We start from the raw sequence: 13,420 nt of genomic DNA on the forward strand, positions 1-13,420 counted from the left end.
TCTCATGCAAGACCTTGCACCGCTGCACCCAAGGCAAGCTCCGTCGTAGCTGCCCCGAAGTCCCCATGCGCGAGGCTCCCGGGCAGCTGCGCTCAGTGAGGGTCATCCTGGGGACTGCCCCAGTCAGGCAGTGGAAAAACACAGGAAGAAATAGACGCCAGTGACTAAGCTAAGGGGCTCTCACTGGGAATTTACTTAAATGGATCCATGTTGATATTTTTCAAGGCCAAATATTCACATATGATGTATCTTTAAATTATTTCATAATCGAGACTATGCTTACATTCATATACCCTGACCTAGCCAGCAACAAAGTCAGCTTGCAACTGACCAGCACCTTGGAAAACTTGAAACTAATACTTTGCTAACATATGTTATGTCTGGGTGTGAGAAAAATAGCTTGCCTCTTCTCATTATGGACTTGATAAAGTATTAATTTTTAAAATTAGAAGCCACTGAAAAATCAGTTAGAAAAATCAGTTAGTGCTGGAATGGGTCATTGTAAATTGTTCTAATTTAATTTCAGTCCTGTTGGTTTTTATTTCAAAGTCACACCCAAAATGGTTGACCTCCTTCATAATAATTGTAGGATTTGTGGAGGTTTTGGGATGAGGCAGAGAAGTAGTCAGTGGAAGGCTTAGGCTAGAGACACCAGCAGATCCAGAATAACTGGCCTGTATCTAGGGGATGCCATTGGCTCAGGAAGGGCTGTCTGGGCTTGCAGGCAGCAGAGGTAGGGCAGAGCTGTGCCCGCCTCTTTGCTCTGTTGCTCTCAGTATTTCTGTGGCCCTTGTCAGCCCTGTGGCCTCAGTTGTTTACCCATGGGTACTGGAGCTGGGATGCCCCAGAGGAGTGTCTGCACCACCTGCTGCAGCCAGGCGTGGGAAGCCTGCTGGTCCACTCTGTGTGGGCACTGCATCCCTGAGGGCAGGCAGCTTGTGGAACCCGGAGCTTGCTGGTGCTGAGGTCTCACAGGGGTATTGGGGAGCTGTATTTCCCTCAGAGCTAGATGCCAATCAGCCCAGACCAAACACCCAGCAAACCTCTCTGGGGAGGGATCCTGGTGATGGCAAGAAGCGCCTCTTGCAGCATTTTCCTGCTGTGCTCCCAGAGATCACAGTCCTTCCTTGCCTCCTGGCACCCTGTGTCCAGCACGAAGCTGTGACAGGATGGCATCCCACCCACAGTGGTGTGGAGCGGGCATGCACTCCCTGGGTCAGGGAATAAACATATGGAACGAGGTTGATCCTGTTTCCTCAGGACACTGCTGTCAAGTCATAATTTTTCATTTACCAGTTTCCATGGGAACACATTGGCTCACAGCCTGCCAGTGACAGGCCAAAAACGTGCGTGCTAGAAGTGCTTCCTGCTGGCAAAATAAGCCCAAGGATAAACATTTTAAAGAAAGCTGAGCACCTGCCTCCTCCAGTGTCTGAGGCTCCCTCAGCAGCAAAGGTGTGAGCCCAAAGCGTCCCCAGCTGACCTGCCCCCAGAATCACTTCCCATCCCAGTTTCTGCTCCCTGCCGCCACTAAAGCATGCAGTTAAGCAGAGGGGATGCCTGTTTGGGGCTGGGCAGCAGATACAGAGGCTAGACTCAAGCAGCTGTTGAGCTGGGACAGCTCTGAGGCAATAAACCCTTGTTGACCATTTATTTGCCCCTTGTTGAGAAGTCAAGTGCAGGAGCACTTCTCCAAGCAGACCTGAATGGGTCTGTGCACACCCTGTCTGGTATCCTCAGCTGTCGGACTCTCCACCCCACTGGGTTTGCTGGGTCTCAGTGCTTGAAAACAGCTCGAGGTCAGAGTGCTCACTGGCATTGGACCTGCTTCCTTCTGGTCTTGAGTGCACTCAAAAAACATTCAAAATGCTCTGTGAATGCAGGCTGAGGATCGAGAAAGCGCTCATGACTTTGCATGTCTCCATTAAGTAGATAGTGGGGCTGAGATTAGCGGAGAGACCTAAAACTGGACACGGGATATGGGTGTACATCATTACTTCTTGCATGTTAGGAGGGGACTCTAGGGAAGGATAAGCATCCTGAACTCTAAAGCTCAGAAAGGAAGCCTTACTTTATGACGATTAATTCAAGAATAATGGGGTTTATACATCTGGCTCTACTTAGAGATAACACTAGTCTCCAGATAATCCTCTGCTCTTCCTTTCAGTTCAAAGTAGAGTGGGTTTTCCAGAGGGCTAGAAATGGAGCACTGGAGAGGGACTTCCACAGAGAAATTAGGCAAAGCAAAAAGCTTCAGGGACTATGCAGTACCTGGCCAGGTGCACAGCATCATTTCTTTAAACGTTTGATCCAAAAGACCTCATATAGTTGGCTGCTGGAGCCAGGCTAAATGAGCCCTGCCAGGATGTGGAGGTGTTGTGCATAGTGTTTACCTCAGCTCTGTGTCAGACTCTGTCTGCATCTCTGCGGTCCTTAGACAGCATGCAGAGGATGAGGATGAGAGACAAGAAGAACATGGCTGCCCGCTGTGACTCATTCTCTACCGCTCTGTGCCTGGCTTTCCTCCCTGTGTGTTTAAAAAGCCTTGAGATCTCTAAGTAGAAAGCATGACCGAAGCCCTTTTTTTTGTGATCCAGTTTTCATCCAACCTCACTGACCTTCCTAGAGTAGGAGATCTCTTTGGAAGTAAGGGAAGTATATGTTGTGAGAAGGAGAGAGGAGCAGTTAACTGCATGTCAGCTCTTCAGCTTTTCCATCAGTCATCTTCCCTCTTGTTTTTTAAAGTTACCGGCAAAACTTCGGGGGCCATCAGGCGAAGGAGTCAGGTTTTTTCAATGGATATTTGTCGAAGGGAGGGGAACAATTCTGATTCCTCCTTTCTGAACTGCATGTTCCATCTGTAATTAGTAACAGGCTGGGGCAAGCCTGGCTTGCACAAAGAGGAAACTTCTCTTTAAGGTGGAAGGAATTAGTGGCTGGAATCTTATCTCTGGCTCAATTTAAATAAGACACAGTTGATGGGGAACCCAGAGAAATTACCCAGGAAGAGTTGCATGCAGCAGTGGAAGTGCAGCATAGCGAGTGGCTGTCCCTCTGCGGCGCCATTGTCTGCTGAGTACATCCCTGATCCAACTGAGGCTGCTGGGTCCTGGGAAGTTAAGGTTGGGTTTTGGCTCTCTGGCTGTCCTGGCAAATGGTCAGATGCCAGTTGTGGAGAAATCCAAGGGAATTTCTGTTTGTGGAGGTGTAGAGAACCTGCCTCACTCCAGGCTGTGTTCAGGGCTCAGCCCTGAGACACTTAGATCTTCAGCTGGAGTCAGAGGGGGTCCAGGAGCCTGGTAGTCTCCTAGCTGGGGCTGTTCTTACAGCCTCTTCTCTTTGTGTGCTCTTTTGCCAAGGGAGATTGCTAGGGTGATGAAGTAGGCGTATCATTAGATTGGAGAGGGTTGGCAGTTCAGTTTGGGACAGGCTGACCATATGACACCCCTTGGGAGTAGTGTCCTACTTTCAGTATCACCAGGAATCCCTATTGTTAGCCTGTAAGTGGAGCCAAGGGATACCCTTCTCTCCTGTTTCTGTACAGTAGTCCTCCGGCAATGCCATTTGGGGGAGATTCATTGCTGGGGTCTTCCTTGTAGAGGTCCCTGCTGTAGATTATTCCCCACCCACAATGAATGGGGCTGTGGTCTTCCCTGTACAACTCACTGCTCTGGAATGAAGGGAGAAAAAAAAATAATGCTAAAGCAGCAGGGGAAAGAGAGTGCCAATAAAGATAAATGATTTCCTAATTAAGCCTGGAGACAAGGAGGGGCAAAAAGAACTGTTGAAGCCTTGTGGGAGCCAGAGTGAACCCAAGCAGGCTATACCACCACTCTGGCAGGGGTCTTCAGGCTGACATTTTTAAACAAAGGAAAAAGCTCATTTGACAATGGATCTTGCAAGAGCAATTCCAGATGCCTTGAAGCTAAGAGTCTTCTCAAGCACCGGTGTTGTTATAATCACCAGGGGAGCTTCTGCCTTGCTAACTCTCACGATGTCATTATAAGTCTACGATATTTGGGACTTGGGTTTAGCTGCTGAAGGCACTTTATTGGAGGGGGGTGGGTGGGTGAAGGAGAGCATCTCCTTTGTTTGTCTGTTGTTTTAAAGGAGATGATGGACGTCATCTTGGCCAATGCACCTGGGACTGAACCAGGGAATTTGAGAACTGAAAGGAGAAGCAGTTGGGTTTTGAGCTAGAACAATCCACAAGCTTTGCAAGTTGGAGCTCCTAAGAGATTCAGGGAATGGGCATTTAATCAAACTTGAATGCGTTATAGTGGGTAACAAGTTACGATCAGATGCTGGGCTACTTCAACTGATGGTTTGTGCAAACTTAGAGGTGGAAGGAGCTTTATGTGCCCAAAATTTTGTGTGTTTTTTCCAGCGATGTTGGCTGCTTAAAAAAAATATCTCTCCCTACAGACCTTAGCCCACTGCAGTTGCAAAATGTCACAGATTAGGTTGAAGCACTCATTGAGACATGAGGTGAAATACCATTCATCCAGTTTAAGTTAAAATGCTTTATCTTGGGGGAGGAGGGCTGGGGTGAGGGCTGAGACTGCAGGCAGTTCATCTGAGACAGCACAATATATACCTACAGGCATGAATTTACCAGGTCTCCCTCACACTTCATGGATCAGGCACTTGTGAGGATCTGTGACGCATACCAATTGCAGAGAAATGACTTAGGAAGAAAAGAATGACATGCATCCCAAAGGCCCCAAACTCAGAATGGAGCCCCAAAACTGTAACTGAATGCCTTGCACAACCCTATGTACCACCATGATGATATGTTTCACAGAGGTTTTGGAGGAGTAGTTCTCTGTCCATCTGAAGGTGCCGTAATTTCCCATGACCTCTGTTCCCACAAATGCTTTTTCCCAATCTGAGTATTTGCAGCCTGGCTCTGCTCATCTCCATTCCTGCGCTCTGCACAGGGCTTCTCCTCAGACAGCTGCTTTTAGTATGTCACCTCCCTCTCCTCCTCCCCTGGTTCTTTAAAAGCTTTGCTTTAAAGGTCCTCTCAGGTCTTACTCCTCCACTTCTGCCAATAATCCCTGAAATTTTGGTTCTGCCTCTGATTTGCCCAGCATATCAGTCTCCATGTAGTACGTGATACGCTTCCAACCTAGGACGTCTGTGCCTTCTCAGCAGCACTGACCTGCTGTTCCCCTGTCTACTGCAGAGCAAGCTTGTGGTTTGGTTGCACAGGTAGTGAGACCTGCACGCCGTCCTGGCTGCACACCCACCAGGGGTATCTCATCTCTGTATTAAGGTCATACACTCCGGGATAGGGAATCTGTTCTGCATTCGGTGCTGCAAGGCCCCTGGCTCTTGGGAGGCTGCTAGTGTGCTCCTCTGAGGTATCACAGCAAGCAAGGAAAGAATCTGCTCTGAGCTGGCCTCAACTGCTCCAGGATCTACATTTTCTCAAACAAGTTCAAATCCGGGCATTGGGGTTGGAGGAAACATTTGTGGGATGTATCAATTGCCTTTGAATTCCAGGACAAGTAATACCAGGGACCGTGCACTGACATCAGGTCTGTGCACTGGTCTTAACCCAAACCTCAGCTTTTAGGTATTTATTGATTTCACACCCTGGCAGCTGCTGTAGACTTGCTGGACACAAAGAGGCTAGGGTTTGCCTCGCAACAGAGTGGCCACAAGGTCCACTCCAGAGACTGGTGTGTGGTCTCATTAGGCTGCCTCTATTGCCCTGCACCCCTTCCCATTGCAGGAACATCCATGGTGATTCAGCGACTGGCCCCAGGCTGAATTTGAGGATGGATGGGGGTTGCACAAGTGACCCTGCTCTTTGTAGCGTACTTATCGATCTTTTCCCCTTTTGTTGACACTTTGTGACCCAGAAGGAACTCCAGCTCTCACTGAGACCAGCGTCAGTGTCAGCTCGGCAGAGTGAGGACTGGTCAAGTCTTGCTTTTAAACAGAGCCTGTCCCAAGCCTGGGCACAGAGAGACAACAGCACTGCTGAGCAGAGAAGGGGCAGATCTGATTTTCAGGTTAGAACAGCACTTTAATGTTGCGGGGCAGGGGTAGGAGAGAGCAGGCAGAGGGGGTCAGGGGATGGCTGTTCCTGTCCTGGGCACCCATGAGGACATTAGCGGTCTCCCACGCCTGCTTGTCCCACAGTCCCAGCAGGTCAGATATTGAGTGGGGTAGATGGTGGCGTGAGGGGAGGAGGAAGGGGGACTTTGCCTGCTGCAGAGGGGATGATGGCTGAACTGAACAGTCTGACCCTTCATGTCCTTATCCCTCTTACCTGATTGCTTTGCTTGAGAACATTTTTTCCCCCTCTTTCTCATTTGCTGTTTCTGTAGCTAATCCTGAGCTAGCCAGATCATGCGCTAGAGTACATATCAGCCAGTATAGGGCCACTTGTTTTCCTCAAGCACGGTGAGGCACAGCTGGCTTGCCCAGATCTGTTGTGCTGCTCCATATCTGAAGGGCAGGGAAGAGGCTGTGCAGGGGCAAAGATGCCCCTGTTTGCCACTTCTGCCCTGCTGGACAAAGGTGTGTTGCCACAGCCATCCCTGCTCTGCTTTGCATTGCAGTGATCTTTTCTACCTGCTTTGATCCCACTGTGTGCTGAGGAAGATGAACGTGCTCCCAAAGGCCAGGGCACTGAGAGCTCCTGCTCCAGCCAGTGGGGCTGCCTGATGCGTGACGGTTGCTGGCCAACACTTCTTGAGTGTAAGCTGAAGAACTGGATATACTGAAACTTCTTGCCAATCATTAACCTGCTCTCTCAAGGCAAACGCACCACTGTGCAGAGTGCCAGGATAGCACATAGGCACACATTAAATGTTTGGCAGGGGTATAAGCAGTACACATTACAGCAGCTGCTGGCCCTTCTGCTTTCTGCCAGTACTGGTGTGCTTCCTGCCACCGGCTGTCTGTGCAAACAGAGAGGAATGGAGTTAATGGGTAACCACAGCAGTGTATGCAGTGTGTCCTTTGCAAGGGTTACATTTGGGAATTTCCTTTTCCTAGGACCTCAGGTGTGTTTACTATGTGAAGTGTTCTTCACTGACAATTTAGGGGCCACATACGGTGTAGTCTTCAAATTCTCTTCATCAGCTAATTCCTTGACTTCTTTATTACTTACATGTTAGTTACTCTATTTTTAGAAGACTAATAAAATGCTACAGCAGTAGTAATCCTAGAGCTATTTTTGTCCTGAGCGATGCAGAAGCAGCTGAACTCGCACAGGGCATGCTGAGCCCTCAGTGAAACGTAAGTGTCTCGGAGGCAGCTCGTGGCAGCTGTTGTCCTGCTCACACACTCTGAGGTGAATGGCTTTGCAAGGAGATGACTTTGGAGGATGGTCCCAGTTCCACTCGGCAGTAAGTAAGAGGAGAAAAATGATTCAAGCTTGACCGAAGTGCTGGTGGGAGCATGACTCCTGTCATGAAAAGTTCTTCCTTGGCCAAGGTGCCTGCTTCTTTTCCTCTGATTGTACTTGCAGCCTCAGGGCTCATGCTCACGTTTAGATGTCTAGCTCTGAGCTGTCTGAATTACAGAAGGTGAGGCTTCCCTTCCCAGCCAGAATTTGCCAGGATCTTTGTGTAGGTCCCGGTCAAGGCCTGATCTCCCTGTTTCCCATTGTAGTCTGGAGTTTGGCACTGCAGAGGGTGATTTACTCATCACTCCAAACTGCCTTCCTGGGGGATGCTGTTCTCTTGGCCAGAAGGGTATTTTGGGGGATCTTCTTCTGGCCAGGCTGAAGGTCTCCTTGTGAATCCTATCCCCCAGAGCTTGCAGACAACATATTCCCCATGGTTTATTCCTCCACTAGCACTACAGGAGATAATTAGTGCGTGGCTAAGTCATATGTGCTGAGGGTCAGAAAAGACAATGAGGCAGATTTTCCCCTGGAGTAAAGAAATGTCAACAGAGTTGCACTGCGGTGAAATGATGGGATCTGTCAGTGACCCTGGCCCTTTCACTGAACAAACAGCCAAGGGCAGTGCCTTCCCCCAGAAGAATGGCATCGTCTGGCAGCCAGGCACCCTTGCGAATGCACACGGTAGGGTTTTCCCAGGGGCTGGCAACCCCAAGAGACACGCTGCCCAGAAGGGCAGCAGGGGACTTGATGCAAAGCTCCTGTGTACAACACAATTCCTCGTATGCTACTACTTGGTATTTCTGTAAAAACACGTCTCGGCCCTCAAATGAACAAAGTACCTACCTTTGGGGGCAGCAGGAGAAAGAACACAGACATGAAAAATCAATTTCCTAGGCAGTTTTGAGATATTTCAGTAGCACTTGCAGATAGTAAAGTAGAACTGAGACAGATTGGTCATCTTTGTCTTACCACTTACAGATCAAGCAAGGTCTGGTCTCTTTTACATCCTTCAGTTCTAGTGCACAGGCATTATCCATGTGAATTAAAAGGTTCATGACCAACGCTGCGAAACAAGGTATCTCTCTGGCTGTTTCAGCGCTTCCTGGAATAGGGAAATTCTCTTTACTATGGCTACACTCCGCATTAAAACCAATCCTCATTTGTACCCTTCATCTCTCCCCCCAGGTCTGTTACCTGGCATTATACAGCAGAGTGTGGAGACCAAGGGTAGCTACACCATTGGTCTGGAATATGAAAAGCAACAAAAAGCAACAAAACCTCTTGATTTTATCCAAGGGGATGTTGCAATCCAGGAGAATTTCAACAAACTGTGATGGAAAATAAAAATAACCTCTTTTGACAGTACAACAGTCTTATGCATTAAAACAACATAATCCTCTTTGGTTTCACCTTGATGCTGATATGCTATAAATGCCAACATTGCTTTTTATTCTGCTCACATTCCTCTCCAGTTCCAGGTAAAAGACCAAATGTCTCTCATCCTGGTTTTGGAGATGAATCTGTCAAGTATGCCCCCTTTCATTAGCCTTTTCTGTCACTAATAACCTACCAATTTGTGTCTTTGGGACTTAAACCCTTTATCTGTAAGAGACCATGTATGTAGGTGATATTCTAATGGTGTAGTGGATTTTTCCAGTTACTACACACAGTAAAACGTGCTGTGCATATGGGACTGCAATGCAGCTAATTATCATAAGAATATCTGTCCTCCGGCAGCTGAAGGCAGCATGTTTGTTAATGCTCTCGGCTCTGTGCTGGCAGATAGCCTCAGCAGGCTGGGGTGAGAGGGTGGGGTTTTCTACAGGGCTTTGAGTTAGAGCCTCGCTCTTCCAAGCTGCTTTCAACGCGTGCTGCCTGGCTTTTTGCTCTGCGTTGCAGCAACAACTACAAGCCTGTCATAGGGGTGGTTTATAAAACAAATGGTATATTCTGTCACTGAGGGTTGAGACAGCTGAGAGAAAGTCATGACTGGACTAGGCTGGGGGTACTATTGTTGGAGCTGCATCCAGTAGTACCCAGAGCCCACCTTGCCCCTTTGCTGATTGTTTCTACACCTGCTTTTGTGGAAGGAGTGGGGAACGTGGTCCTGGACTGGTTACTACAGCCCAGCAGAGCTAGACCTCTTCAGCAGGTGCCCACCATACCTTCCCAGCCAGATGCAGAACCCAGCTGCCTGGAGGCCCTTAAATGCTTTGCTGTGTCTTGGGTGCTGCTTGATTCCTAAGGCATTGCAGCAGCAAGGACCACGAGCCCCAGTACTGTCACAGGTTGCTCTAAGAGACTTGAGAAAACTCAGAGAAGTGTGCAGTGCTGTGAGTCAGGGCAGCTTTGCACTGCTCTGAATCAGCCTGCTGGTTTAGGCATGCACATCGGAACGTGTTGGCCCTGATAACTGGCTTTGCACAGTGTGTTAGGGGAGACCTAGGAATGAGAGGGATTCAAGAGATCTTTGCACACTGTCAACATTCATTTAAAAATTGCTCTGCATGGGGTCTAAACTCATGCAATTGAACACTTGACCGCATCCTGTAAAACAGGACAGCGCCTGTATCCTGGGAGCTGTACCAAGTTGTCCACAAGTGCTTTTAATTTACTAATATAACTAGTGAGACATTCCTGCTGTGTCCTTGTGCCATGCCTCCCAAGTAGAACAGCATGTCAAGGTGTTAAAAAGATGCCAGTGTGCTTCTGTGAAGGACTTCCTATGGATGATGATCTGCACAGTCCAAAGAAAAGTCCTTCTCAGATGACACATGTAACATGGCAAATATGTCCAAAGCTAATGATGTTTTTTCACAGAAAAGGAATTTTATTTGCCTTCAGCAACAGAGGCTACTGGGATCTCTTTCTAAAGGTGGCAGTGTTTCCAAGTCTCTGAATAAAGCAACTATATGACACAGACCTGAGACAAAAGCTTGGGGTAGAAAGCAGAGAGGTGTTCTTATGTGAAGAGCACACAAGGTAGGTTTTTATAAGATGGCTAAAATGGAAGGAAATGCAGGGCGGCTAATGTGGGAGTCCCACTGTGGTCTCATGAGTGATTCAGTGTGTGTTGGAGGCTCCTATAGACCTCAGTTGAACTAGGCAACAAAAGGTTTTTCCTATTAGTCAGAGAGACATCCCCAAGAATGAATCGTTGGTCATAGGCGGTGGGAAAGGCAATGCTCGTCTTCTCAGTAGAGCCACAGAGCTGCTCCCTCCCCAACGAAGTACTCAGCACAGGTTGTTAGGTGTCATGGGCACTTGTCACATAATTTTCTGCTCTTTCTAGGCACTTCTGGCTGATAAGATGAGTCTGCGTAGTTCAGCCCCACATGTTTGTAGTACATTGGTGTGTGTAGTTGGGGGAGACAAAGTCTTTGCCCTGTTTGTTGGCCTGGATAAAGCTACAAGTTAGCTGCCTAGGTCAAACCACAGGAGTCTGATTTGCAGGCTGGAAAGGGATGAGTCCACCCAGAATCTGTGGGTGTTTGCATTCAAGTGTGTGGCCCTGCTGAATGCAGCCACTGAGGCACCGGACTGGTCGGGCTCCTTGCTGAGGAAGGTGCAGAACATGCATCTCATCTCCACACCTCTGTCTCGTAGGCAGATCCTGCTGTCCATCAGAAAAGTGGCTTTTCTCCAGTGCCAAAAGTCTGTGTGCTGGGATGCTAGGGCTCTTGGGCTTAACCCCTCATGAGACACTCATGAGACTAGACCATGGCAACATGCTGAGAGCAGTGGGTTCAGAGGGAGATGCTCATTTGAAAAATTATGGTGGCTATGGTTCCTGGGAAGGGTCTCGTCTGAATCCTGACCAGGCTTGAATACCTGTTCAGATTGCAGGTCAGGCAGCCCATCCTCCCAAGAAGGGGTGACGTACCAGACAGTGTACCAGGGCCAGGAATGGTTATCAATTCATGAGGGTGGTTAGCAATTGAGTAAGAAATGTCTGCTGTACTTTTCAACAGAAAGATTTCCAGACTGCAGTTCAACAAGGTGAAGCTGGAAGATGCTGGGGAGTACAGCTGCGAAGCGGAGAACATTTTAGGGAAAGACACCGCAAAAGGCAGCCTGAATGTGAAAAGTGGTAAGTGAAGAAGCCAACAAATGTCTTGAGCTGTCTGCCATTCACATAGAAAGCAGGAGGTTCTCCACATGATCTGTCTTGTATTTTGTTTCATGCTTTCAGGATATCAAGTAAAAGTCTTGGGAGATAAGAAAAATGCAGCTTAATATAAATGTTTATCTTTGTTATCTGTCACTGGCAATGTGGTTAATTTACATTTTAAATAAACTTACGATCTACGTGGGGTTTTTTTAAGGGGTAAGGAGGAAAGAAAGCTGGCGGGCTTGATGTTTTCTTTTTTTAAAGAATTTCTGAGAAGCAAAACTCACCAGGAGAAAAGTAATTAAACCATAGCTTTGTGATGAGTGAAGTTGCTTCTGGTTTTCATCCTAGAATGTGTGCTCCATCTCTTAGAGCTCAGTGGATGGAGCCTGAAGTTAGGTGGTTTTATTATTATCTTGGTCATGATAATTATATTGCTTAACATGATGGTTTGGATGTACCCTCCAGCTCAGAAAGCCCCTACAGTGCTTGCCAGAAGCTGGGAGAGTGCAACTAGGGGAGGGATGACTCTGTACAAGCTCTGTTTCCTAAGCTCTTCCTCTTGCCTTTCGCAGTGGGCCACTGCGGGAGCCCAGGCTCTGTGCTCTGCAGCCCTTTGGTGTGATCCAGTTTCTCTGTTGTGCTCTTATTAGCATTAGTCAAATGTGAAGGAAGGTAGCCTTCTCCTGCTGCTTGCTGGCATTATTTTCTCTATTAACCTCTTCCTCAGCAGCATTTGCAGTCCTGAATCTTTTATTCTGTGCAGCTGCAGTATCACATACCCTCCCCCGCAGTTACTCTGCTTGTAAAAACCCATTGCTTGCAAAGTCTGGAGAAAGGCCATCCATGCTCAGACCTCCATGCCTCTGTTTTTCACATCTATGAAGTTAGCCCTGCTGCTCTGCTGTGTTTCTTTACAATCATGATAGTAATGGTGTCCAGAGTAAGCTGAACTAAGGCAGTGCCACTCCTTTTTTAATGACTCACACTCTGGCTGTCCCATCACAATGTAAACTGTTCCTGTTTGGACCGGGAGCATTTGCAACCCCTCCTCTCCATGTGCAATGTGCACGGGCAGCATGTGGCTGCCGTCAGAGCCCTGTCCGCCTTCTCCACTCACCCATCCCAGTCACTAGCAATCCCCTTCCTTTCACAAGAGGAGGAGTGTGACTGAGCGGCACGCACTGCAAGGCTGCAATCCTGCATGCTGCTTATGGCAGCAGGAAAAGGCACCTCAGGCCACTCCAACTTTGACGGTCCCTTCCCGCACGCACAGGTAATGGCAGCATGGGTCAGGGTTTAACTCCCTGCACAGGAAGGCATGCTGTCTGGCAGGGGCAGATGGTTGCTCTCACCCAGGTCACAGGGGGTATGAGGACACACCAGAATTGCTCAGGAATGTGTTGAGACCTGAAAAGCAACCTAGGAGACCCTAAGATCTGGCCTGTACCTTTTCGTACTGGGAGCTGCAGGCTGCAAGGTGCTGCAGATCCAGTAGATTGCCAGCTGCATGCTGCTACAGCAGTGCCTTGATAAACCTGTTTGCTAAGATGCCTGGAAAATCTGCCTTTGGCTTGCCACTCGCAGCTGCGTGCACACGTTGCTGGTGCTATTTGCAGGTCACCTGGCAGGACAGCAGCTGAATGCTAGTTGTAATCCCTTGGAAAGGTAAAGAAGATGATGGTGATGTCTGTAGGCTTCTGCAGCTCTGTCACCTCCTTTGCACTTTTTACACTTCCCACTGGAGCTACCAAGAGCTGAAGAGCTTTCACCTGGGCCCAGGCACTTGCTGTCCTGGAGTCTCCCTCCTTCCTTACTGCTGGACCTTCCTGGGACCTGGACAGCTTTTCTCACTTCTGCAAGCTCTCTTCTTCTGTGATATCTGTCAGAAGAAAACACCTCGGGGCATCTGCTTGTCTCTGAATCCACATGTGTGCTGA

General features: G+C 48.4%; 1 protein-coding gene across 4 annotated transcripts in view; it reads left to right on the plus strand.

The window, feature by feature from the left end:
* The window catches only part of NRG2 (neuregulin 2), a 165,848-nt gene that overhangs the window by 102,879 nt on the left and 49,549 nt on the right, over positions 1-13,420 (plus strand). For all 4 annotated transcript variants that reach the window (XM_055812352.1, XM_055812351.1, XM_055812353.1 and 1 more), the window contains exon 3: positions 11,341-11,459. In XM_055812352.1, the coding sequence (XP_055668327.1) occupies positions 11,341-11,459 (119 nt within the window). The remainder of the gene's footprint in view (positions 1-11,340; positions 11,460-13,420) is intronic.

The sequence above is a fragment of the Falco peregrinus genome, chromosome 8, assembly GCF_023634155.1.
Source record: "Falco peregrinus isolate bFalPer1 chromosome 8, bFalPer1.pri, whole genome shotgun sequence".
NCBI lineage: Eukaryota > Metazoa > Chordata > Aves > Falconiformes > Falconidae > Falco > Falco peregrinus.